General features: G+C 38.0%; 1 protein-coding gene across 1 annotated transcript; it reads left to right on the forward strand.

Moving 5' to 3' along the window:
• On the forward strand, positions 1-26,921 carry LOC121732834 (serine/threonine-protein kinase ATR). Its single transcript, XM_042122832.1, has 29 exons — positions 1-158; positions 291-416; positions 495-1,887; positions 2,073-2,618; positions 3,020-4,496; positions 5,226-5,428; positions 5,973-6,109; positions 6,242-6,331; positions 6,734-6,918; positions 8,541-8,656; positions 9,069-9,172; positions 9,406-9,596; positions 9,958-10,097; positions 10,567-10,719; positions 11,565-11,791; positions 12,302-12,455; positions 12,909-13,019; positions 13,795-13,961; positions 14,897-15,026; positions 15,288-15,436; positions 16,802-16,958; positions 17,426-17,665; positions 19,931-20,162; positions 20,781-21,026; positions 22,576-22,732; positions 24,574-24,638; positions 25,000-25,183; positions 25,570-25,762; positions 26,742-26,921. Exons 1-29 carry the CDS (start codon positions 22-24, stop codon positions 26,868-26,870), a joined length of 7,539 nt encoding a protein of 2,512 aa, XP_041978766.1. The 5' UTR covers positions 1-21; the 3' UTR covers positions 26,871-26,921.

The raw sequence follows: 26,921 nt of genomic DNA on the forward strand, positions 1-26,921 counted from the left end.
TAATACAAATAATTCAAGAAGATGGACGATGTAACGCAGGACGGTCCCTATACAATGTGGAAAATGTTTAACGATCTAACATTAGTTTTGTTTAACAATTTGGAAAATGCAGCTGATGGGCTTGATAGACTTTTATCATCTATTTTGAAACTTTCTGAGTATGCAACCAGTTTCATTCATTACTGTTATTAAAATACTCTTTCCTATTTGTTTCTTTAGCCATTCAAATAGAAATACAAATATTTATTGACCAAAAAATTTTAATTTCATTGATTGACATCTTATTCCAGAGATTATTCGGAGGTATTGGTCCCTAAAGCCGGCTCATCTAAAAGTCCCGATTCTCACTACAACTCCTTCAATACTTGGTTATTAGGAAGACTCTTCTATGTTTGTTCTGTAAAGGAATTGCATAGGTAAGGTAATATAAACAAATCTAGGCTTATTGTACTATCATTTATTGAGTTAACATTTAACATTTTATGATATTACAGCATTCATTTAAGAAGTATAGAAGCTCAGTCTAAGATTCTACATATACTATGCATAAATAGAGTGTCATTCAATGAAGCTATTCTTGCTGAGTACTATCAAGTTTTGGAGAAACTTGTGGAATATTATAAAGAGTTTCCCGAAGGTAAGAAAAGAGAGGTTATACTGGAAAATTTTACACCAACACTAACAACTATTCAAGACATGAAGCTAGAACCTATTTATGTTCAAGTCAATAGTATTGAATCACTGAAGACCATTATAGAAATAACTTTAGAACTGCTAGCTGAAAGTATACCTCCTAATTTAATTAACACACCACACAAGAATAATTACCTGGAAGAAAAAGTGTTTACACCTATTTTGTATATGCTTGAAGATTTTGATATTGATCTCAAATACACCTGTTTCAAATTCTTTATCAATTTGATAAAAAATTCAAATAGGGTTTCCATAATTAGGTTACATGATTGCTTTCCAAAAACAAACAAAGCTTTTTTAACCTATACGGAAGCAATGGTTGAAACAATCCATATTTTGTATGAAAAATATGAAATAAATGATGTATATTTGAAAAAAATTAATTTAACACTACTGGAATTGTTACAAGAAAGTGATGTTACATCAATCAAGGGATATGAAGAGATATATGCATCAATATGTACCATAGTTATTAACAACTCAACAAAGATATTTACAAAGGATCTAAAGATGAGATGTCTATTGTTATCTAAATTCATTGAGCTACCAAAATCCATCACAGATTTACAGAAAAAAGAAGCTTCAGAAATAGACATGCTGAAGACTTTTTATGTAAAACAAATACTGCCTTTTGTTCATAATAATATTAAATTGAATATTCTAAATGAGAATACATATTACAACAATGCTTTATCAGTCATTCTAAATATAAAGGCATGCGAGGATATGAATTTGGATGAGTATCTTCTATCATTTCATCTTAGTAGATGTTTATCATCACTAAACATATTATTATCTGTACATTTTGAATGTAAATCAAAGGATCATAGTTTACTGAATAAAGAAAAATTGATGAAAATATGGACATCTTTGCTTAAGTTAACAAGAAGTTATAAGCAAGTTATATTAGGCAATAAAAGTGTTTACAAAAGTATTTTAAATGTGGTAATATGTAGCATATGTCTGAATAAGAATGCAGCAGCAGAGGAATCAGAAATGTTTAACCAAATTGTAAGCTTAAACATAAGTAAATCTTTTCTCATAGATTTACAAGATACAATAAGATTGTGCCTCCTTAAATATATGCTTGTAAAAACTTTGCTATTGTCAAAACATAGAAACAAAGACTCTGGGAGTGATACTATTATGTTTGTTATAAGTTCTCTAATGAAAAGTAGGGTCGACTGTGCCAAGGTAAGATTTTTTCCCTTTGTATTCTTACAAGCATATTTATTATAAATCATAATACATATTTACAGGAATATTTTCTGTAAGGTGATAGATTTTTCTGTGTATTTAACAAGAAGAACTTTAATTTTGACACCTAAACAACTACTGTTTGCCTTAACAAAATTAAATTATTTTCTTTATATTTTCAGGTGGTTGAAGTTACACCACTGCTCTTATCGAATAAAATAATGTCAGCCAGCAAAATTATAGGAGATATTTTAATGCCCGTTTTCATGTCCAGAATAGAAGATGTACAGAGTAATGTGATTTCGGTGTTACCAGCTATATGTTGTATGTCACTGGCTGATTATGTAATTATTATTAGCAATATCAGTGCTGGCCATTGTATATTTGAAATTGGAAGTATGTTTCTATGTATACTATGCTCACAGTGCCACAATAAAAATTTGAAAATCTCTGAATACATTGATGAAATAAAGCAGAAATATGATGTAATTTGTATAGAAAATATTAATTCTCATACAAATTCTACACAAGGTACTATGAAGAATTTATTCGGAAAGTTTCTGAATGATAAGCAGCATATAAAAATTGGAGAGAAGTACTGGAAGCTGGTTGAGTGTCTGCTAAACCATTACTTTATCTTTGACTATGGAGTTCCTTCAACAATAATATCTGAGCCGCATTTGAAATATATTGTACAAGTTTTCAAAGCAGTTCTAAGTAACAATCAGGTATGTTTTATTTTTATTGTAAACAAATTTTGGAACAAATCCATATCGGGCGTTCGGCGTAAAGGCAGAACGATGTTTGACCTCGACAATTTTTTATTAGTACCTGCATGGTAGGGGCAGAGGGCGTTGATAGTATTCCTGTGCGTCAGCTAGATGGCGTTTTTTGAGAATAAACCGACGCGTTGTTAGCACTCCTGGTCGTCAATAGATGGCTTTTTTTATATATTTTTTTAGTGTATATGTATAATACAGGTTTTTTGAACATAAGAAATAACTTCGTTCCATTCGGGTGTCCCTTGACACATCTCAAGTTTATTTTGTAAATCTTTCAGTTTCACGAATACTAGTAGATATACTTCAGCTTTTCACTTTTAAGTAATTTAAACTATTTTAATTTTCAGTTGGAAGAAGACAAATCTCAGGATTGGAATAGCAAAAGAGAATCAATGATTAACATGTGCATAAACCTTCTTGTAAATTCTACTCAGAAAAGCTTGTTAAACAATGATGTAGCCTTACAAACGCAAACATTGAATTACATCAAAGAATTCGGTTTGTGCCGAAATAGTAACTTGATTTTGCCAATCACAAAATTGCTTGTCTACTACATAATGTTCCCACAGTGTCCACTGAATCCTAAAGCTATAGTGTTTCTGAGAGATGTTTGCGAGTTTCATGGCCAAACACCAAACCAAGTGTATCATAAATATAAGAAGGATTACTGCAAATTATTTGTGGAATGCAGTCTCTATAATGGGAAGGAATTTCCTATTTATCTACTAAGAGTAGTCCGAGCCTTCGGATTTGTTGGCTACAGGGATTTTATATCTAAAGATGGTCACCACTTTCTACCATACCTTATATTGTATGCTGTAAGTGTTAAGGAGGTTCCATCAATGATAGAAGAAATAGCTGCTTTGGTCCAATGTTCGGTCTCCGATTTTCTCATAGAAAGGTTTCCTCACATCTATGTTTACGTATATCTAACGCAAACCAACGATATGGTACAAAAATGTAACTCGATACTCGAAAACCTGACAAGATGTACAGTCTTGAATCTCATAAAGAGACATTTTAGGGTTATTTTGACCGAATTTTTGCTGCAATACTGTTCTAGCCCCGAGAAAGTTTTAAATGCGATCCGATACTTAGCTTGTCACGATCCTGACGTGTCAACTCCTAATGGCAGCATGACAATGAGTATCGGTCAAATAGCCGACTTCTTGAACCCGAAATTTTTGGGGGTACTCGCATATTTTGACCACAAACTCGTCAATACTAAAGTAGCATTATCGGTCAAGCGAAAGGCCTTGAAGAGTTTTCCGGAAATTTTGCAACTGATGGGCGTAAAGTATTTGACTCCGCTAAGGTACAAAGTGTTGGCTACCTTACGAACTGCTCTGCCTTTAGCCAAAGAGTTTCCGAAAATCTTAGCAGAGGCCTGGGGTGCATTTATACATAATATCGACAGCATTTCCCTGGGACCGCTTCTATCAAATCTAGCTGTGTCTTTACTTCAGCAAATAGAATACGCTCCACAAGAGATAAACAAAATATTCCAATATTTAGTCCTCAGTAATGAAAACATATTAAGCTCCCATATATCAGATCTATTCTTTATTGAAGATACAAAAATATCAGAGAGAGTTAAAATGGTGGTGAAAAAACACGTGACGAGGACCCAACCTGAGAGTTTCTTGGATAGAGTGAAATGGTATTTGCAGCATTTGAACCAGGATATACCTAAAATAAAGGCGGTGGCATATAATAATTTGAACCGTCTATTAGAAAGCAATAGAAGTGATATTCACAAAGCAATATTTGGGGGGAAAAGCATAGATCCTGTTGTTGTGGAGCTTATTGATAAACTGTTAGATGGTAAGTTTTATTTATTATGAAAATGTTAGTACTAGGTATAATAGGCCATATTGTGCAAACAATTCAAAATCGGCTGGTTGGAGGTGGTAATCGTCATATGTGTAGAATATTAGTAAATACCTAACAATAGCGTGTCATCGTTTGAATGCGATTTACCAGTAACGTCACGTGTCATTACTAATCCACCAATAGCGTGTTCTGTGCGCACACACGTCCCGCTTTCTCCTCACCCCAACAAAAATATCTTAAAATTGTGTTTATGAAAGCTTAGCCTATGGATCATGGATAACATATCTTATATCTTAGATGAGCAATTTTTGTATATATATATATATATATATATATATATATATATATATATATATATATATATATATATATATATATATATATATATATATATGTATATATATATATATATATATATATATATATATATATATATATATATATATATATATATATATATATATATATATATATATCGGCTCCAATGATTTTCATGACATTTAGTACATAAGGGGTTTCGGGGGCGATAAATCGATCTAGCTAGGAATCAGTTTTAGAAAATGTCACTTTATTCGTGTGTATATGTGTGTGTGCATATGTCGTTTTATCGAACGAATACCGAGCAAAGCTCAGTCAAATAGCTAGTTATACTTATCCAAGTATGTACAATACGAATCAATTTCTCTAATGGTAGTACATTCGAAATATCATTTATTTCAGGCTGCAAAGACCCCGATGTCTCAGTGAGTGTCGCCAGCGGTCTCTGTCTGGGTCAGTTCGGCGCGATAGAGGCGGGGCACCTGCCGCGGCGGTATGTGCAACCAGACGGCTCGCCTTTCGCGTTCTCCATCAACGACAACTGTTTCGCGGCCACTGCGCTCATAGAACTAGCCAGAGCGTTTCAATATGAGAAGGATACTAGTGTGAGTATAGATCAACCGACCTCAATTTACGGCCTTTTAAGAGGGAATAGGGTAATAGGGGAGGGTAGAGATGGGAAGGGTAGGGAAGGGAATAGGGTAGGGGATCGGGCCTCCAGTAAACTCACTCACTCGGCGAAACACAGCGTAAGCGCTGTTTCACGCCGGTTTTCTGTGAGCCTGTGGTATTTCTCCGGTCGAGCCGGCCCTTTCGTGCCGAAGCATGGTTCTCCCACGTATAGAAACTATATTAACTTTATGATAATACAGAGTTCTCTGTAAAAGTAGTGAAAGAGTTACTTTTGACTTCTAAGTTTCTTTGTATTTGTCTTTGTCAATGATAAATGCCTCCACATCATGAAACCTATTCAATAATTAAAAAAAGTTACTCTTTAAGCGCTGTTACTTCCACAGGGAACTCAACTTATGGGGCACATCACACATAATACCCTAAACTCCATTATCAATTTATTTTGCTATGCAAATAGTGAATACATGGGCATAAAAGAAAATAGCTAAGTTGGTAATAAAATTCTATATTTTTCAGAACATGGACTGCTACGCCTTAACTATACAAGAAATACTGAAAATATACGACATCTCACCGTCTGGTAGTAAAAAGGAAGTTTGGGAGAGTTTCCCCGAGAATATGCATCAGATTATGATCCCTTTGTTGAGTTCAAGGTAAGAGAAAAAGAAAAAAAAGGGACAAATCCCGTTACCGCTTTTTGAATTTTGACTTTATTTTTGATTTTTTTATCTTCGACAAAAAAGGAAGAGAAAGACATAGAAAATACTTTTGAATTTTTATTTTAGGTACACCCTGGCATATCCATTTCAACCTAAAAAGGCACATCCTCTGTTCGGATCGGTATACGCTACTACATTCTTGGAATGGGCGCATAAGTATGTATCTTTAGTTTATTTTTTATACAATCATATTTCTATCTATTTAAAATGACTCCGAAAATCCGAACGTGTATATTCGTCTAGGTTTAACCCATTATCGAAATTGATTACTTTGCGTGCTACGCAATCATATTTGGTTATCAATACCCAACTCGGTGATGAGTCTTACGAACTAAATACTTGATTTTTTACTGCTTTTGGAAATTTAACTTCTATCAGTAAATAAATTTATTTATAGTGTCATAAACATAACTATTAAAGGAGTAGCGTACAAAAGCTGTTAGATTAATAATTTAATACCAATAACAATATATTAATATTATTAAAACCTTTAGTAATTAATAATTATTAACCTTATATTAATAATATTAAATAAAACCTTTATTATTATTTTTTCAGCTGGGCCGGTCAACTCATACCACTCATAGAATCACAGAGTATACGTGAGTTATTGCGTACCGTGCACCCGAGTATGCGTCGCGACGTACGCACGCTGTTCCTGTTCCTACCCTACGTGCTACTACACGCTGTCATGTCCAAAAACAACATGGAGTATATACACGAGGAGATGTTGGCTGTTATAGGTATGTATTGAACAATTAACAGATTTAAACCCAATTTCACCAACTTCTGTTAGTGTTACTGGCTTGTTAAAATGTCATGCCTTCTCTTTCATTCGTCTGGAAAAACGATAGAGATAACGTGATACTAATTCGAGCATTAACTTTAACAGTCGTTGGTGAAATTGGACCTTAAATAAGTAGATCTACTTCACTTAAAAATATTCAAACATTAGTTTATTCTTAAATATAGATCGCAGTCGACAGACTATCCGTGACGCACTTTTTAGTCTGTGGAAATAAAACCTATGCAATTATATGCAGTAACGCACACGACGCGCAAAAAGTCCGGCGCACAAAAAATCCGTATCATTCTGGCAGACCGCATCGCGCAGCTTCGCGCCGCGCCGCACAAAAAGTGTGCGAAAAAAATAGAATGTTTGCTTCAACACGCGCTAACGCAGACGGCGCACACTTTTAGTCTGCAATCTGCATTTGTAGTGACGTAACGTACGCGATCTATTTAATTACAATGGCGCCAGATATCGATGTAACGATGTTAATTCATGAAATACAAAACAGACCAGTAATTTATGATACTTCTAAGGCAGAATATCATAATAGACATTTAAAAAGAAAATTGTGGGAAGAAGTGTGCTGTAATGTATATTCAGCTCCTGTTTGGACATCGTTGATGTCTAAAGAAAAAAACAAACTACGGTAAGTTTAAGTTTTTATCATAAAGTATACTTAACGGAATAGAGCAACAATCTCGAGCTGTCAAACGAAACCGAAATTGGTTTACATCTGTGTGTAAAAATATGTGTATGTATACACTTACACAAGTATCTTTCTAAGAGATTAAATTGTCAACGTTCCCATAAGTTTTTTCTTCTTTTTCTGTACTTCAAGTACAAAATAATACTTCGCGATCTTTGCATGATTTCCATAGCGTCTACATCCCTACAGTTCAGCGGACAGAATGATCGAAGATGTGCGTCGTGTGCGTTAAGTCTGTGAAAAATCCGCGAAGGACATTTTGCGCGCCATGCAGACCTTTTGTGCGCCGCAGACTCGATCACACAAAAAGTGTGACGTCTGCGATCTCCCTATTCATTTACTTTTTATGGATCTTTGAAAATGATATCGTTTTGAAATATAGTGCGTATAACATATTATACGCCTTTCAGCAGAAAGCAGATGGTATCTTGAAAAAAAAAAATAGCATGAATATCAAAGGTTTTTGTTTTAAATTAGATAAAGCAGGGAAAGGTTTGATTCCTGCTAACTGTTATAATGTTAGGTTCCCCAACGGTATGAATGACCTTATCTTCATATAATTATTGAATACTATATCAGATACTATATCCCTTTCTAAGAAAAAAGAGATGACACTACGATGTTGCCACTTTTTAATTTCTTCACTTTCTTGACGGACTATAGAAGACGCCCGCCCGTAACTCCATTGCGCCAAAACTCGTTTATCGCACCGGAACCGTATATTTTCCCGGGATAAAAAGTATCCTTTTTCCTTTCCCGGGACTCAAAGTATCTCCATGCCAAATTTCAGCAAAATCGGTTCAGCGGTTTGGGCGTGAAGACAGACAGACACACTTTCGCATTTATAATATTAGTATGGATTTTAGGTTCTGAAACGATTGCCGACACCGCTTTGTCGGGGGAGCGACAAAAGTTGAAGATATTGCGTCACATTCGCATGACGCCGAATGTGCATACTGTACAGGCTGAAGATATGAACCAGGTATTATATCACTTATTGACGGACCAGCGACAGCGGACAGCCACCGGCTATAATATTATGATATTTACTTCTATTTCCTTTGAACAAGGTGTAAAATGCAAGTGCATTGTTTGGGGCTCTTACGTTTCATAGATTCGGGTGTTTTCGTGATTACGACAATTAGCGAAGATTTCCATACGCATTATTAATTTGGGAGTACTATACAGCGTGCTGTTGCGAGCAAGCAGATATGCTTTGCTACCTATAAAAACTTTTCCTATACTCTAGTTTGTTTCACATGAGTATTATTGGTTTTTGATGTGGTAAGTCATGGTCATGTTGTACTAAGAATAATGTAAAACTATTTGAAGATCAGTGTTTGTAGCTACTGCAACAGTAGTTTACATCTTTTAATAGAGATTTAATATTTCAGAGCAAATGCAGCAAGACTGTGTACACTTTGTTGGACTTCCTTAATCGATGGCTTCTAGAATGGACTAATGTGAAGCAACGACCGCTAGAGAATGGAAATTATAAGTGAGTATAATACTGTTTATATTATGGTCTAAAAAGTATAAAACAGATGCGCAAAACAAATATTATTTTAAGTAATTTTAACCTTATTATTTTCAAAACTTCTTCAAAACTTTTTTCAAAATTTAAGTAACAACCAATCAATTTATCGATGGCATATTATAATGCTGAATAATGAATATAAAACATATTTTACTTTTTGTAAGGTCGTTAACGTTTAACATTCCCTTTTACAGGAATATTAAAATGTTCATTGAAAAATTCGACAAACTCAAGATAGCTCGCGGTAATTTTGAGTGCGGCGAGTTAGAGAGAGCTCTTCAATATCTTGAGCTGTATATGACAGAAGATAAGAGTAGGGCACAAGAACAGCTTTCTTTTCTAGCTGAGATATACGCTCTGTTGGACGAACCCGATACTGTTGCTGGTAAGCACGCACTCACGTATGCTGCATGTATGCACGTATGTTTTAGTACGCACACACATACTCATGCATGTACGTACGCATTCTTACACGCAAATACGTATACTCACGCACAACCACACACACAAGTACACGAATAATGATTGTATTATGGAGTAAAGACCGAAAATTGAAGATAAAATATATGCCAACGAATAAAACGATTCACTCCAAGAGAAAATTATTGAATTTTAGAGAGAACTTAATATGTATGTACGTTATAATGTACGCCTTTGTTTTTTCACATTAAACACACATTTTTCGTTATGTAATTTTATCAATGTTTGTTAGGATAAAATAAACATTATTGTTCACTTATTTACAGGTATCCTATCAATAAAACAAACGGAGCCGTCTGTGAAAGAGTTGATATTAGCGCAAGTAGTGACGGGCCGGCTACAAGACGCGGCGCTCTGCTACGAGCGATTGGCGAAAGAGGACCAATTGGATGACCATAGTTTACGGGTAAATATAGCTTTGGAGCAATAAATGCAGTTTACTGAAAGAATTCAAAACTAGAATATATCTATTTATTTTCTCTAAATAAATACTCTAGTTTCTTTTTAATGTGATTTTGAGTTAGCCGATAATTTAAGACTTATATCTCACAACTGTGTCAGCAGTTTATTTAGTCGCTAATCTGTATTTTAAAATATTTTGCCTGTATTTTTAAATCCAAGGCTATACCTAATTTTATGGCATACGATATTATATTATATCGTCAGACCTTAGGGCCTTTCCAAACGATATATTTTTTGCTCACTGACGACGCGCGTTTCATGCGTGCTTTCATCGCGTTTTCGCTGATATAAAGTTTAAAGCGTGTCGGCTTCCTTCCGTATGCTGATTGTTCAACTTGCGTTTGTATCGATACAAACGAGCGTAAAAAACGTCGTGTGGAGGGCCCTTACTTGACGTTTCTATTTTGCTTCAGGGCATGATAGACTGCTACCTAGGTCTAGACCAGCCGTTCACAGCTTACAGACTCCTAGACGAGCTAGATACTGACATGAGTGAGCTGTCAGCCGAGCCGCTGTGGAGACTCGGCAGGTTCGAGCAGCTAGATGAATTGGTGAAGAAACCAGTGGTAAGTTTACTGGCAAGATTAAGGGCCTGTTTCACCTCTTTCTGATAAAGTGGCGAATAGGCTATTCACAACTTTTTTGACTGATTCTCCATACTTTTTCTGTCAAGTTAAGTGGTGAATAGCCTATCCGACACTTATCAGTAAGTGGTAAAACAGGCCTTACTACTTTTAAAAGTATTACTAGAAATAATAATGTTAGAAGGTAGGTTAGAAGTATTATAGATAATATTGGTTAAGAAAATAATATAAGAGATAATTTTGATACATTGTTATAGTAGACAAGTTATCAAAATTAACATATTATGAGATATCTAAAGAATCTTTATGAGTATATTCTGCTAATAATATGTCAAAATATCTTGCGTTCTGCGTTGTGTTCATTAATAACGAGAGAAAACAAGTTCATGATTAATATTAACTCACAAGTTAGCTATAATTGAGTACTTTGTTCTAAAAGTAACATTCGAATCGAGACGACCGCGACGTGAAACCGCGACTCTAGACCGCGACCGGCGACCGCGACCCACTGCTTTATATGAATTGATAGGAAGTGCTGACGGATGCAAGCGACCGAGTCGCGCGACGTGTGGGCGTGGCCCAGTCGCTCACAAGGCAGTGCCGTGGCGCGACAGATACAAAATGGCAGCGTTTTCATCGCACAAAGACGACATTTTTACGAGTTTAGTATAGGTCGCACGACTCGGTCGCGTAGATTCGTAGGTAGCTGTCGCCCCGTGACCTGCGACCGGTTGCCGGTCGCGGTCTCGGGTCGTGGTCTCTCGTCGCGGTCGTCTTGATTCGAATGCTATCTTTAGACAAACAACAATTGCTGTAAATTTTTTCAGCCACCGTCAAGAGAGAATTGGGGCCTGCTAATGGGGCGTGTCCTCATTGCGTACCGGAAACAGGAAGTGACGTCATTCGACGAGGCCTGCTCACACGCTGCTGCAAGTCTTGTAACGCAAATGCACACGGACACGAGAGGGGAAAGTGCTTTACGTACTACATACCATAGTGTAGTCGGACTCCATATTTTAGCTGAGGCTGGACATGCTATGGAGCTGCTGAAACGGTTTGTTGATATAACATTGCGTTTTGTGTTCAAATGGTGCACAATGTAGGCCTATATTAATGCCCCTTGTTACTGAAAATATTCACACAATGGATACTTACTGTTTTATTACGTATTTATTATAAACACTAGCTGTTGACCGCGACTTGAATTTTTGGAACTAACTTAACTTGAACAAATTTACGCATTTTCACCCCCTTACAACCGCTTTTTCCAGTTAAAAAGTAGCCTACGTCCTTTCTCAGGCTTTAAACTATCTGTGTACAAAATTTCATTACAATCGGTTCAGTAGTTTTGGCGTCAAAGCGAGACAGATAGACAGACAGGTAGACAGAGATACTTTCGCATTTATAATATTAGTATAGACTACGTTTTTTCTTACCAAGGGTTAGGATATAAAAGGCTAACACGTCATGTTGTATACCATATTTTAATTGAAACAAATATGTTAGAAAATAATAATAATCAATTAATAAAATTTATTTATGTCGATAATAATCTGTTTTGTAGCTTCAAAGATATGGAGGATGGCAGTAGGAGATGCGAAGATTTACTAAATGAATTGCTGAGCGAGTGGCGGCAGAGGCTGTCTATAGTGCAGTCGGATGTCCGAACAATAGAGCCGCTCCTGCGAATGAGAAGAATCCTGCTTCAGCAAATGCAGGTAAATATCTATAATTTTTCGTTCTTACATTTATAAAAGAGTCACTGACGCACCCTAAAGTATTATTACTTAACACACTCTGTATAGTAAAAAATGGTGGCAGCGCGCAGCGGTGGGATGTGGTAACAACCATAATATTTAATATGAAGTTTAAGGGCCTGTTTCACCACTTCCTGATAAATGACGAATCAAGTATGGACAAGTTGTGAATAGCCTATTCGGCACTTTATCAGAAAGTGGTGAAACTGGCCTTAAGTTTAGAGTATTTTACCGGCTTACGTCAAGTCAGTGTTATTTGTGTCTGCTGGGCTTGACTAAACCCGACCAAGTTATAGATTAAGATTCATATTAATATGAATCTTTAATTACTGAACTCTTTCCTATTTTTTGACACTTTCAAGTCTATATCTGAAAAGTTTTATGTGTATAATTTCAAGTAATATTATTTTCCAGGAGCAATTGGAACCTTCACATCCTATGACATCTAGTAACCTCAAAAGTTGTATCGGCAATTTGTGGTTACAAAGCGCTAAACAAGCGAGGAAGGCTGGTAACTTACAACAGGTTGGTATATATTTTTTTTGTTTATAAAAAGTAAAAACTGTATAATGCCCACAACTTTCTGTAGAAATTTGTGTTTCACGGTTACCTTTTTCGGGATAAAAACTATCCTATATAACTATTTACATATACAGTTTAACTATTTTAGTACCTTTCATCGAAATCAGTTCAGCGGTTGAAGCGTAAAGTATCCGTCTATATCTAACTCCTACAAAACGGCTGAACCGTACATTCGTTAGGCTTGACAATAGGTTTTTATCTACTTTTTATATTGACACTAAAAATCCATGCTTCCATGATACTAATATTATAAATGCGAAAGTGTGTCTGTCTGTTTGTTACGAAATTTCAGCAGCATCGGTTCCGCGGTTTGGGCATGAAGAGAATAATGATGCCTTAAGTACCTTGAGTCCCGGGAAAGGACATATGATATATTTTATCCCGGAAAAATGTACGGTTCCCGCGTGATAAACCAATTTTGGTGCAACGGAGTTGCGGGCGTCATCTAGTAATTTATATGGCAAAGCAACGTTTGCCGGGTCACCGAGTTTTTGCTATATAAATAGACACAGATAAACCTCAACAATTAACTCGCTAGTATTACGAAAAAAAGGCAGATGTCAGACCTAAGTAATTTGATCGAGTTATATCAAGCTCAGGCAATTGATCATGGCTGATATTAATTTGAAATAATCCAACCAAATAACGTAGGTCCACAATCTGCATATGAATTGATTTCCCTGAAGGTTTCAACTTTAGTATAATATTCTTATTTCAGTCATACATGTATATACTGAACGCTGAGGAATACAAGCCGGATCAGCTGTTCATAGAGAAGGCTAAGATGTACTGGGCACGGGGACAGAACGAGCCAGCCTTCACCAGTTTAAAACGGGGATTACAAGACGCGTTCCCCAATCAGAATAAATTGACTAGAGATGAAAGGTATCATATATATAATTGATTGTACTGTCGGTTCTTGGTGGAAATTCATTTTAAACACAAATAAAACACAATATTACTTGCACTTTTTCCACTATATTCATTAATTACTACAAATTTAACTTAAACACGACCGGTTTCGATAACAGTGAAGAATGAAAAAGTGCAAGCAATATTGTGTTTTATTTGTGTTTTTATGAAAGGTATCGACTATAAAGTGATTATCTATCTAAGGTCCACTTTTCTTAGATACAGGTTAAAGTTAATATAGTTCTTGCAATCTACGAGTGCGCGGCGCCCTTAGTTGTGTGAGTGACCATATCTATACACGCGTACATGGCTCGCTCGCTACTGACTGCCCCGTCAGGTACGCACACCAACGAAAATGTCTATATTACAATTACAACTACAAATAAAGGCTACGCGCACTCGTAAATTGCAAGAACTATACCGTGTTAAATAGTGTGTTATGTCTTACATTCTTCATATATTTTACGAAAGAGATAACTTTAATCCAGGGTTATCTTTAGCCCAGATCTGCGCAAGTGGGCCTAAGTATAGTATACAGGCTGTAACAAAACAATGTTCAAAAGACCGTAACACCTTTACAGTCAAAACTTATCATTTTAAACAGTGAACCAAAATGAAGTGAATGAAAACATACATCCCCTTAGTGATGGAAGTTGTGTTTACTTTCTATCACATCACATCGTTTCGATTAAGATTAATGCTTTGTTCAAACCTACGACCAGGCGACTGCGAAGCGGGAGTCAAATTTATTCAAAACACACATTTGACAACTTGACGCAACTTGACGCTCCCGCTTCGCAGTCGCTTGGTCGCGTCGCGTATAATATACAGCTAAAGGCTCCTATAAACTGACAAACTTTACAAGATGGCTGCAAAATATAGACTTTAAAAAGGTTTTCGTTTTGTAGTAAAATAGTTGCAAAAGCGAAACTACTCATAGCCAAGTACAACGATGAGACTGCCAACGTGGATGTCGACGTCAACATACGCTTCTATAAGGAATCAGTTGACGTTTTCAAGGAGTGGGAAAAGAGCTTGGTAAGTTTTCTTCATATATTTAATTGGAATCTAAACGCAAAAAATTACTTACAATGTTATTGACATATAGACAGCTATACTAGCGCACGATCTTTCTGCGGCTCTATTTGAAACTAATCGGACTCGTAAGTTAAAATCGTATCAGTTTCTGGGGTAAGACTGCTGAATTCTCATCGCTCTTTTTCTCACGTTACATACGTGAGAAAAAGAGCGATGAGAATTAATTCTGTACTCATTTGATACCAACCTGTTCCAATTCAGGTGTGCCTCGGTTCATACTACGAGAAAGTGAGCGGCAGCGCGGACTCGGCGTGGACGCGGCGCTTACACGCGCTCAACTGTTACGGCAAGGCGCTGCAGTACGGCCACCGGTACCTGTACCGCAGCATGCCCAGGATGCTGTCTATATGGTGAGTGTAGGGACATGTAGTAGACAGAGACGGATGTATTGAGGAGAAAGAGACAGAGTGAGCGACGCCTGCTACGGCAAGGCGCTGCAGTACGGCCACCGGTACCTGTACCGCAGCATGCCCAGGATGCTGTCTATATGGTGGGTGTTGTGACATATAGTAGACAGAGACGGATGTATTGAGGAGAAAGAGACAGAGTGAGCGGCGCCTGCTACGGCAAGGCGCTGCAGTACGGCCACCGGTACCTGTATCGCAGCATGCCCAGGATGCTGTCTATATGGTGGGTGTAGTGACATATAGTAGACAGAGACGGATGTATTGAGGAGAAAGAGACAGAGTGAGCGGCGATTGCTACGGCAAGGCGCTGCAGTACCGCCACCGGTACCTGTACCGCAGCATGCCCAGGATGCTGTCTATATGGTGGGTGTTGTGACATAAAGTAGACAGAGACGGATGTATTGAGCAGAGAGAGACAGAGTGAACGGCGCCTGCTACGGCAAGGCGCTGCAGTACGGCCACCGGTACCTGTACCGCAGCATGCCCAGGATGCTGTCTATATGGTGGGTGTAGTGACATATAGTAGACAGAGACGGATGTATTGAGGAGAAAGAGACAGAGTGAGCGGCGATTGCTACGGCAAGGCGCTGCAGTACCGCCACCGGTACCTGTACCGCAGCATGCCCAGGATGCTGTCTATATGGTGGGTGTTGTGACATAAAGTAGACAGAGACGGATGTATTGAGCAGAGAGAGACAGAGTGAACGGCGCCTGCTACGGCAAGGCGCTGCAGTACGGCCACCGGTACCTGTACCGCAGCATGCCCAGGATGCTGTCTATATGGTGGGTGTTGTGACATAAAGTAGACAGAGACGGATGTATTGAGCAGAGAGAGACAGAGTGAGCGGCGCCTGCTACGGCAAGGCGCTGCAGTACGGCCACCGGTACCTGTACCGCAGCATGCCCAGGATGCTGTTTATATGGTGGGTGTTGTGACATATAGTAGACAGAGACGGATGTATTGAGCAGAAAGAGACAGTGGGCGGCGCCTGCTGGCTGCTACGGCAAGGCGCTGCAGTACGGCCACCGGTACCTGTACCGCAGCATGCTCACGATGATGAATACTTATGGTGGGTGTTGTAACATAATAATATAGGGTGCAACAAAGTGCTAATACTTAAGGGAGCATCCATAAAGTACGTAACACGATTTTCATGATTTTTAGCCTTTTACCTTTTTTTAATTTATGTATGGGCGAATTCATGACGTTGGATCATTGAGAAATGCAGCAACGACATGGCCAACGCTAACTATTGGTATATTTTGGGTACAACTAAAATATGCATGTTGTAAATTCTTTTACCACAGGCTTGACGTGGAAGTGACGTCATCTGACACGAGCGTGCACTCGGTGTTGGCGCAAATGACGGAAATCATTCGGGTATACTCGGAGAGGCTGCCGCTGTATCTGTTCCTTACTGCCTTCTCGCAGATTATATCGAGAATATGTCACCCGGTAAAGGAGGTAAGGATATTACGCACACATTTTTTATTTAAAAATGGTATTATTAATTATATTGTTCACACAATATTTTGAAAGATGCTACCAGAGTGCCAGTACCAGAGGATTTAAGTCCCAATCAGCTTCGTATGTAATTATTTAGGCCCTGTTTCACCAATTTTTTTTTTGGAGTTTGAGTTGAGTTATAATACTGTAGAGTGCGTATGAGTCCCCTGTATTGAGTAAACTGTGAAAGTAGCAGCGCTGAAAGCGTAACTTTTTTTTTAAACTTTTGTATGGGCAAGCACATGACGGCGCGGTGGGGTCATACAAATCACAAAAGCTGCTACTTTCATAGTAAACTCTATATATAAGGAATACATACACATTACACACCCATAAAGTATTATCACTTAGTTTTGAACACTCAAGTGACTCACCCTGTATAGGTAGTGCGACTTACTATATTTTTTGTTATTATATTTTTTCAGGTATACCTCCAACTCAAGGCGATTCTAGTATCCCTGCTCGCGGCGTACCCGCAACACGCACTATGGATGTCGCTCAGCGTGCTCCAGTCATCGTACCCGGCGCGTGCGAAACGCGCCGCCGACGTCATTTCTTCGCCGCGTCTGCGTGAACCACATCTCATGCGGCTAAGAGACCACTTCACGAGGCTGGCTACAGCGTTAATAGAGCTGTGCAACAAACCTATACATACCAATGGAGAGGTACGTACACTTATTTTATTTTCTTAGGAAAACTTACAGCATTTTAAGACAACAGTGAGATACACGTTACACAGCGATATGACAATTAAAAGTTTCCACTAGTGTACAGTAAGTTACACTTAAATGTAACATACGAAGCATCAAATCAAGACCAACACAACACAATAATATGACTTACAATAAGCTACATAAATTTAAAACTGTTAACTAACAATAAGCAACAATGCTTATTAAACCACAAGAAAAGGATATGTGAATTCTAAGCAAGCGCTCACATGTTATATGTTTAAATATAATGGTTATACTAACGGTAAATAGAATAATTTAATATGCAGTAAATTACGATAAAAAGGGAAAGAAAATTAGAGAAATACTTAATGTAAATAAAGAGTTTACTGAATAGAATTAAAATAGCTTTATAACGTAAAAAGTATATATTGTAATCTATAAACAAAGTTAGGTGTGACGCTATAGTTTGTGCGTTTTAAGATGATATGAGTGATTGTTCTCATATTCCTTGCTACGAATTTTTTTTACAAGAAAACAAAAAAAAAAACAAAATGTAATCAATTATATTCCATCTACAAAAACAAATGTTTCCTATAATTTATATATTAATACGTGAGAGAAAAACTTTGTAACCCCTTTTACGAAAAATGTGGAAACGTAGGTGCATGAAATTTCGCACAGTTATAGTTTATATGGTGAAGGAGTGCATCGAGCTAATATTATTTTGAAATTATGCTTTTATCATATATATTTTTAACAAATAAAACGTTACACACACTACGACGCTACTACTAGGAAAAATGACAGATTTTTGAGTGAGTGACAAGCACATACGAATTATACTCTTTTATTTATGGTTGAAGTCTATTGACAACAAGTTGACAAATTGAAAATTGATTATTGTTTTTTTTTATTTAATTTTAGATACTATTAGACAATGCTTATACGGCCAGTCTGAGATGAGCTGAGTCCCAGAGACAAGAATTGAAAAAAAACTATGATGTAGTCAATAATACTTTTTACAAAATATAGGTAGTAATCCTAATGTCGTTGCATGTAAGGTCGAATTTCGACCATTGGGCGATCTCTAGTAATTGTAAATGAATAAAAATGAAAAGTTGCTAAATACTAACTTATTAATATAAAATTATAAAATATTTTAACATTTAACTGTGAAAACATTTGTAGAAAATTATTGTAACGAAAATATTTGAAAAATGTCAGATGCATGAAACTGAACTTATGCCAATAGAGATTGACACAGTTGAATCGAAATCAAATCGATAAAAGGGGCGGCCATTTTATATCGCCGGCGCCACTCTGAAACGTCAGTACGAAATCTATAATTTCGATTGCAATTCCTTTACGAAGTGATTCGATATTTTTAAATTATCGATTAATTTTTTTAGGTAACTTCCCAATTATTATGTGTCACCCATATCATCTTAAAACGCTCAAACTATAGTGTATAACAGTTGTGACGTCATTTTTGCGCCGCGCTTACGCGGCTTAGATACCACTTTACACGACTGGCTAAAGCGCTGATAGAGTTCTACTACAAACCCATACTCAGCAATGGAGAGGTATGTTATGAAAGATGTGACGTTAGCGTGAGACAGTTGTGACGTAATTTCTGCGCCACACCTGCGCGCACTGCACCTGTGCTGCTCAGTTATAAATTAATATTATTATAGTTTATACGTGGGAGAGCCACGCTTCGGCACGAATGGGCCGGCTCGACCGGAGAAATAAAACGTTCTCACAGAAAACCGGCGTGAAACAGCGCTCGCGCTGTGTTTCGCCGATTGAGTGAGTTTACCGGAGGCCCAATCCCCTATCCTTTCCCTTCAATACCCTCCTATATTACCCTATTCCCTCTTAAAAGGCCGGCAACGCACTTGCAGCTCTTCTGATGCTGCGAGTGTCCATGGACGACGGAAGTTGCTTTCCATCAGGTTCCGTTTGCTCGTTTGCCCCCTTATTTCATAAAAAAAACTAAAGACAGGACAATATAGTCAGACTACAATATAAATTCTAGGTCCCACTTTCTTAAGTAGTTTACTAACATAATATTGAGACTAAGTTAAAAACATCTTTAACATTATTTGTTTCAGATAACCGTATTTCATAAAAAAAAGTAAAGACAGGACAATATAGTCAGACTACAATATAAAGTCTAGGTCCCACTTTCTTAAGTAGTTTACTAACATAATGTTGAGACTAAGTTAAAAACATCTTTAACATTATTTGTTTCAGATAACCGTATCATCATTAGTCCGAACTCTCCCTAAGATGCTATCGGGAGACTTCAGTCACATTATGATGCCGTTTCAAGAGTTCTGCAAAATAGTCCTACCGTGTAAGGCGGCTAGTCAGGAGCGGTTAGACATCAATATACCGGTCGAACCGCCCGTGTATATAGCGGGAATAGAAGAGAAGATCACTATACTGCCTTCTCTGCAGAAACCTAGGAAGGTTACTCTTAGAGGTAATATTTTATGAAGTATATTGAACTAGATACTAGTTCAATATACTTAGAACTAGATGGTGCCCGCAACCACTTTTGCTCGGAAACTTGTTTATCGCGAGGAAACCTTACGTTTTACCGTGATAAAAATTTCCGTTTGACCTGACTCATCCAAATGCGGTCAATGGTTTAAGTGTAAAAAAATCCCAATTATATTGCTATCTCCTAAACACGATTATAGTGCAATAGCAATATTCTCGTAGAAATAAGACAAGTGTGCAACGTGTGACAAGTGTCATAAGTATTTGTAATCGTTCTGTGACCTGACTATTTTAATTTTCAACTGAAAACAGAGCAATTATGTATATGTTTTTTTTTTCGTTACAATGACGATCAAAATATAACATTTAAAAAGACGATACTAAGTGTCCGAAGTTACGCAGCGTAAATTCCGCATGATTACGCCCGCAATGTATTTTAAATTACCGATGACACACTATTCCGTCGCGTTCCGTCCGTATTTTGTATGCGTTTGACGTTGCGGTTCTTCATGCGGAATTTACGCCGCGTAACTTCGGCCTAGTGTGTTTAGACACTTAACAGTTGTTGATGTAGTTATTAATATTTTTTTTATCACAGGTTCTGACGGCAAAGCGTACATTATAATGCTGAAACCACGTGATGATTTACGCAAGGACTTTCGGCTGATGGAATTCAACACGGTGGTAAATCGGTTCTTACAAGACGAGCCTGAAACTAGAAAGCGAAGACTATACATAAGGACATACAGCGTTCTGCCGCTAAACGAGGAGTGTGGACTCATAGAATGGGTGCCAAACTTGGTGGGCCTTAGGCCTGTATTGCTACATATTTATAAGCAAAAAGGTAACCTTAATTATTATTTGTTTCAATAGTACTATCAGAGAAGTTGATTCCTAGGCAGATGGGGGACCTACGTAGTTTGGTCGCGTTACGTCAAACCCAGCCGACTGATCACAATTAACATTAAATTGACATGCGTAGCTAGCACGGGGTTTCCCAGTCGATTCTTCGGAAGAAAGTAATGGCAGTTTCTTTCCCATGTCTACATATCTTATTCCCGAGCATGGCACCACCCATCGACTTGAGTTTCAGGGGACAAAGACAAGAAACTCTTTCCATAGCAACCATTAAAGCAACGGCAATTTTTTTTTTGACATTTGGTTTCTTGGTTCTTTTTTTTAAATTATGGCACCTCGGCTATAAAACCATAGCCAGTGTCGAGTAAATGGCGGCAAATTAAAAAAATCGACGTGTAGCAACCTTGTCTATAGCCGGAATTATAGTTTTGATCTACGAAATACGAATAATAAAAACTAAGGAACTTTATTATTCGTAGTTTGTAGATCAAAACTATAATTCCGGCTATAGACAGGGTTGCTATTCATCGATTTTTTGAATTTGCCGCCATTTACTCTACACTGGCCATGGTTTTATAGCCAAGTGCCATAGTAAAAATAAAAACAGAATCAAGAAACTAAATGTCAAAAGCGGATCGTCATGCTTGACATATAGATTTTCAAAAGCGAAAGATATCGAGATACGAAAGAAACTTTTACTCCAATGTTTTTCCGGTAAAACTGTCAAAATTTAGTTTCTTTCGTTTGTCTACGTGCTTGTGCTAGCTATGATGATCCGACCAAATGACGTTGGTTTGTCAACTGTCCAGGAATCAATTTCCTCTATGGTACTTATGTAATATGTTGCTCGGAATTTTGAGACTCAGAAATTTTTTCGCGATCAAAATTAAACATACATTTGAGTACTTATATTCGAACAAAATTTTATTGAAATCGGTTTAGCAATCAAAGCGCAAAGAGGTGTCAAACAGACAAGAGTTTCGAATGTATGTATAAATTATAATATATTATGGTATAAGGTATAAGTTGGTATAAGTTAAATCGTATATCTAATATGGTTTTTGCCCTTTTTTTCAAACGACTTTTCAACATATCAAAGACAGCAACTTTGAGGAATTTATTAATTAAAAAATACTCATAGTAGTATGGGGCTTTATAGTTACAATGGTGATGTCTTTTTTTTTTTATGAAATAAGGGGGCAAACGAGCAAACGGGTCACCTGATGGAAAGCAACTTCCGTCGCCCATGGACACTCGCAGCATCTGAAGAGCTGCATGTGCGTTGCCGGCCTTTAAGAGGGAATAGGGTAATAGGGGAGGGTAGGGAAGGGAAGGTAATAGGGGAGGGTAGGAAAGGGAATAGGGTAGGGGATTGGGCCTCCGGTAAACTCACTCACTCGGCGAAACACAGCGCAAGCGCTGTTTCACGCCGGTTTTCTGTGAGAACGTGGTATTTATCCGGTCGAGCCGGCCCATTCGTGCCGAAGCATGGCTCTCCCACGTAAATGATGATAAAGTTACATTAAAATCACCAGGTATCCAGACCAGCAATCGCGAGCTCAAAGACATGATGTGCTCCAACAAGGATCCGCTTGAGAAGAAACGGCTGATATACGAGACGCAGCTGCTACCGCGACACCCGCCCGTGTTCCACGAATGGTTCCGCAGAGTGTTCGCTGACCCCTGCGCCTGGTAATGTTAGGCTGCGTTTTCACCAGAGATGTGTTGCGATGAATGTGTTTTTGAGAACCAATAGAATCGCTTCATTGACGTGAGTTCGCTTAGCGCAGCGATTCTATTGGATCTTAAAAACACATTGCTCGCACCACATCTCTGCTCGTTTCCACGCAGCCTTAGACCCAATTTCACCAACCTCTGTTTGTTAAATCCTAACAAGGCATTACTTAACGGACCTTGGAAAATTAAACAGACTGTTAAAATACTTATGTCCTACAGTAAAAGTTTAACAGCGGATTAGTAAATGCAATGTTAAGTGAACAACGAGTGAACAACTATCAATTCGTTCATTCTTGTTAGAAGGCGACGAAATTGCAATGTACAAGATTAATACGACATGTTTGCTGCAATGTGTCACTTTCTTCTATAGTAGTATAATAGTAGATAATACGACCAAATTAAAATATCACTGATCGCATACATTTGTTACGCTATAATAGTTCTTCTTAATTTACCAGGTTAAGACCTAATTTCACCAACCTATGTTTGTTAAATCCTAACGAGGCATTACTTAACGGAGCTTAGAAAATTAAACAGACTGTTACAATACTTATGTCCCACAGTAAAAATTTAGCAGCGGATTAGTAAATGCAATGTTAAGTGAACAACGAGTGAACAACTATCAATTCATTCTTGTTATAGGGCGACGAAATTGCAATGTACAAGATTAATACGACATGTTTGCTGCAATGTGTCACTTTCTTCCATAGTAGTATAATAGTAGACAATGCGACCAAATTAAAATATCACTGATCGCATACATTTGTTACGCTATAATAGTTCTTCTTAATTTACCAGGTTAATAATTATTACCTGTCAAAGCTGAAAACATGAATCATAATACAAACTTTTATTTACATATTTCGGTTTGGTAATTTTGATACAAGTTAGTATATTTGCAATGTCATGGAAAATCCGAAGGCTGAATTTTTGGCAAAGTGAAAATAAATAATTATTCATAACTATGAAAATAATTAATAATAAGGACGTAGCGTAAACATGGCGGAAAGACTCAAAAGTCAAAACAGATTCTTTTATTGATATTGCATATTATTGTCTTTGAAAGTTGTTATATTGACTCATCTAACAGCCTGTTAAATATTTAACGGACCTCCATAGCAGGAATTACATTTAACACCGTGTTAGGTGATTCAACATGACATTAGGGCATGATGGAACGCCCGATAGCTCTAACAGGCCATTAACTGATTTAACAAGCCATTATTTATTTAACATTGCTTGATGAAACTGGGTCTAAGTGGTGGATAGCCTATCCGGCACTTATAATAATAATATCTAATATCTATGGACGCTTCATTTATTTCATTCATTATCAGGAAGTGGTGAAACTGGCTCTAAGAATTTTGTTAATTGACCTATCGCTTCTTGTACAGTCTGGTTGTGGAATGCTAAGGGCCTGTTTCACCACTTCCTGATAAAGTGCCGGATAGGCTATTCACAACTTTTTTGACAGATTCTCCATACTCTATTTGTCAAGTTAAGTGGTGGATAGCCTATCCGGCAATTATCAGGAAGTGGTGAAACTGGCCCTAAGAATTTCTTTAATTGACCTATCGCTTCTTGTTTCTACTTGTGAATAAAAGTATTGTTATTACTTATTGTGTGTCATGGTGCATCTGTGAAAAAAAAATGTGGGAGATAAAATTCTCATGCGAGTGAAAGAGACAAGTAGCGATAGCTCAATGTCTTACTAAGTAGTAACCGTTCCAAGTGATGTGATACTTCATGTGGATAAGTATTGATGAATAACCATTTGGTTGCGTTATCTCTTTTAGGTATCAAGCGAGGTCCGCCTACATCAGGACAACAGCTGTCATGTCTATGGTCGGCTATATTCTTGGTAAGTTAACACTAGAATAATAATGTTGCAATGAGGGTTTTATAGTTCTTGGTATGAGATACAAAACTACGTTACCTTGACGGCACAAAAGATTAACAATTGTCGCCAATTAATAGTGCTATGTTGTTATTTATAAAAAGCTTTGAACTAAATGTTAATTAATTTTAAGTCTTCCTTTATTGCGAAATATTGACCATTATACAAATTAATTGTCGCTGCTCATGCCTTAGGCTGCCTTCCCATTAAGTCGCGCGGCTGCCGCACTACTCGCGACTTAATGTGAAGGCAGCCTTACCTGGAAAAACTTCATTATGGATAAAAAAAAATGAAAATTGAAACATTTAATCCGTATCTCTATCAGGTCTAGGCGACCGACACGGCGAGAACATATCGTTCGACGCGACTAACGGCGACACGGTGCACGTCGATTTCAACTGTCTGTTCAACAAGGGCGAGGCTTTCGAGTGGCCCGAGCGAGTGCCGTTCCGTCTGACGCACAACATGTGCGCCGCCATGGGCCCGTTACAGTACGAGGGGATGTATAGGTTAGTTTTACACTAGAAATTGATTCATAGTTAGATGGTGGACCTACGTAATTTGGTCACGTCAAACCCAGCAGACAGATCACGACTAAAGGTGCTGGTTGGCAGCGGGCGACATGAAGCGGCAGCAGTAACACTACTGTTTCTATGTATTTCTATGAAAGTGTCGCTAGCTTCGTATCTGCGCAGGGTATTTCATAGAAATACATAGAAACCAGTAGTGTTGCGACGACACGTCGTCTGCTGCCGCTTCATGTAGCCGGCTTCTAACTTGTGCCTTAATCGACCAAATGACGTAATCAACCACAAAAAATTATATAGTTCCAATCTTCTCATTTAACACAAGGGGCCTGCAACCAAAATGAACAAAATAATCTCTCCTACACCAGGAAATGCTGTGAAGCTGTCATGCGGGCGCTGCGTGCACAGACCGAGGCGCTCATGTCCGTTGTGGGGCCGTTTGTATACGACCCGCTAGTATCGTGGGGCCGCGGCCGACCCCCGCCCTCCGCCCCGCCCGAGCGGACCAACGATCAGGCCCTGCAGCACCTGGCGCATATACGACAGAGGCTGAACGGCATGGTAAGTCAGTAATGTTAGAGCGAGATGGAGCGATATATCTGAAAGAGCGAGGATTATAAGTTCCGCCCCGCCCAATGACCGGACCAATGATCAGGCGCTGCAGCACCTGGCGCAAATACGACAGAGGCTAAACGGCATGATAAGTCAGTAATGTTAGAGCGAGATGGAGCGATATATCAGAAAGAGATAGGCTTATAATTTCCGCCCTGCCCGAGTGGACCAACGATCAGGCGCTGCGGCACCTAGCGCATATACGACAGAGGCTGAACGGCATGGTAAGTCAGTAATGTTAGAGCGAGATGGAGCGATATGTCAAAAAGAGACAGATTTATAAGCACCGCCCCGTCCGAGCGTACCAATGATCAGGCGCTGCAGCACTTGGCGTATATAAGACAGAGGCTGAACGGCATGGTAAGTGTTAGAGAGAGATGCAATGATGAACCCTATATTATGAGGCACGGTAAACGGCATGCTTGGTAAATTAGAGCGAGGTGGAACGGCATGGTAAGTAACTTGGTAATGTTAGAAAGAGATGGAGCGATATGTTCGAAAGAGACAGGCGTATAAAACTATCCCTACCTTCCGCCCCACCTCAGCGGACCAACGATCAAGGGCAAGCAGGCTCATATACGATAGACGCTGAACGCCATGGAAGTCAGAAATGTTAGAGCGAGACGTAGTGATATGTCAGAAAGAGACAGGCTTATAAAACGGCTCGCTGATGCAGTGCAGTCCTAGCATATATTATACTACAGAGGCTGAACGGCATGCTAAGTAACATGAGCGCAGCTATGGGACATTGATTTTAGAAAAAGACGCAATTGGTGACTTGCGCTTACGTTATAACTAAGAATCAACTGGAATCGATGTTGTGTAAAAATGACGTTTTTATTATTTTCAAAATACTAAATAGCTCTGTATAATAGTTAATAATTAATTTACACTATTTTATTATATTTCTAAATGCCATTTTTTACAGGTGAAATTGAACAACAAGCAACTATCGCTGTCCTTGTCTCCGGAGGGGCAAGTGGAACACCTCATAGTGGAAGCGACGAGCATCGTCAATCTCTGTCAGATGTATATCGGATGGGGACCATTTTTGTGATACTATTGTAAGATTATACTTTGTGATACTAATAATTTAAAGTTCATTAAT

The sequence above is a fragment of the Aricia agestis genome, chromosome 12 (assembly GCF_905147365.1).
Source record: "Aricia agestis chromosome 12, ilAriAges1.1, whole genome shotgun sequence".
Taxonomy (NCBI): domain Eukaryota; kingdom Metazoa; phylum Arthropoda; class Insecta; order Lepidoptera; family Lycaenidae; genus Aricia; species Aricia agestis.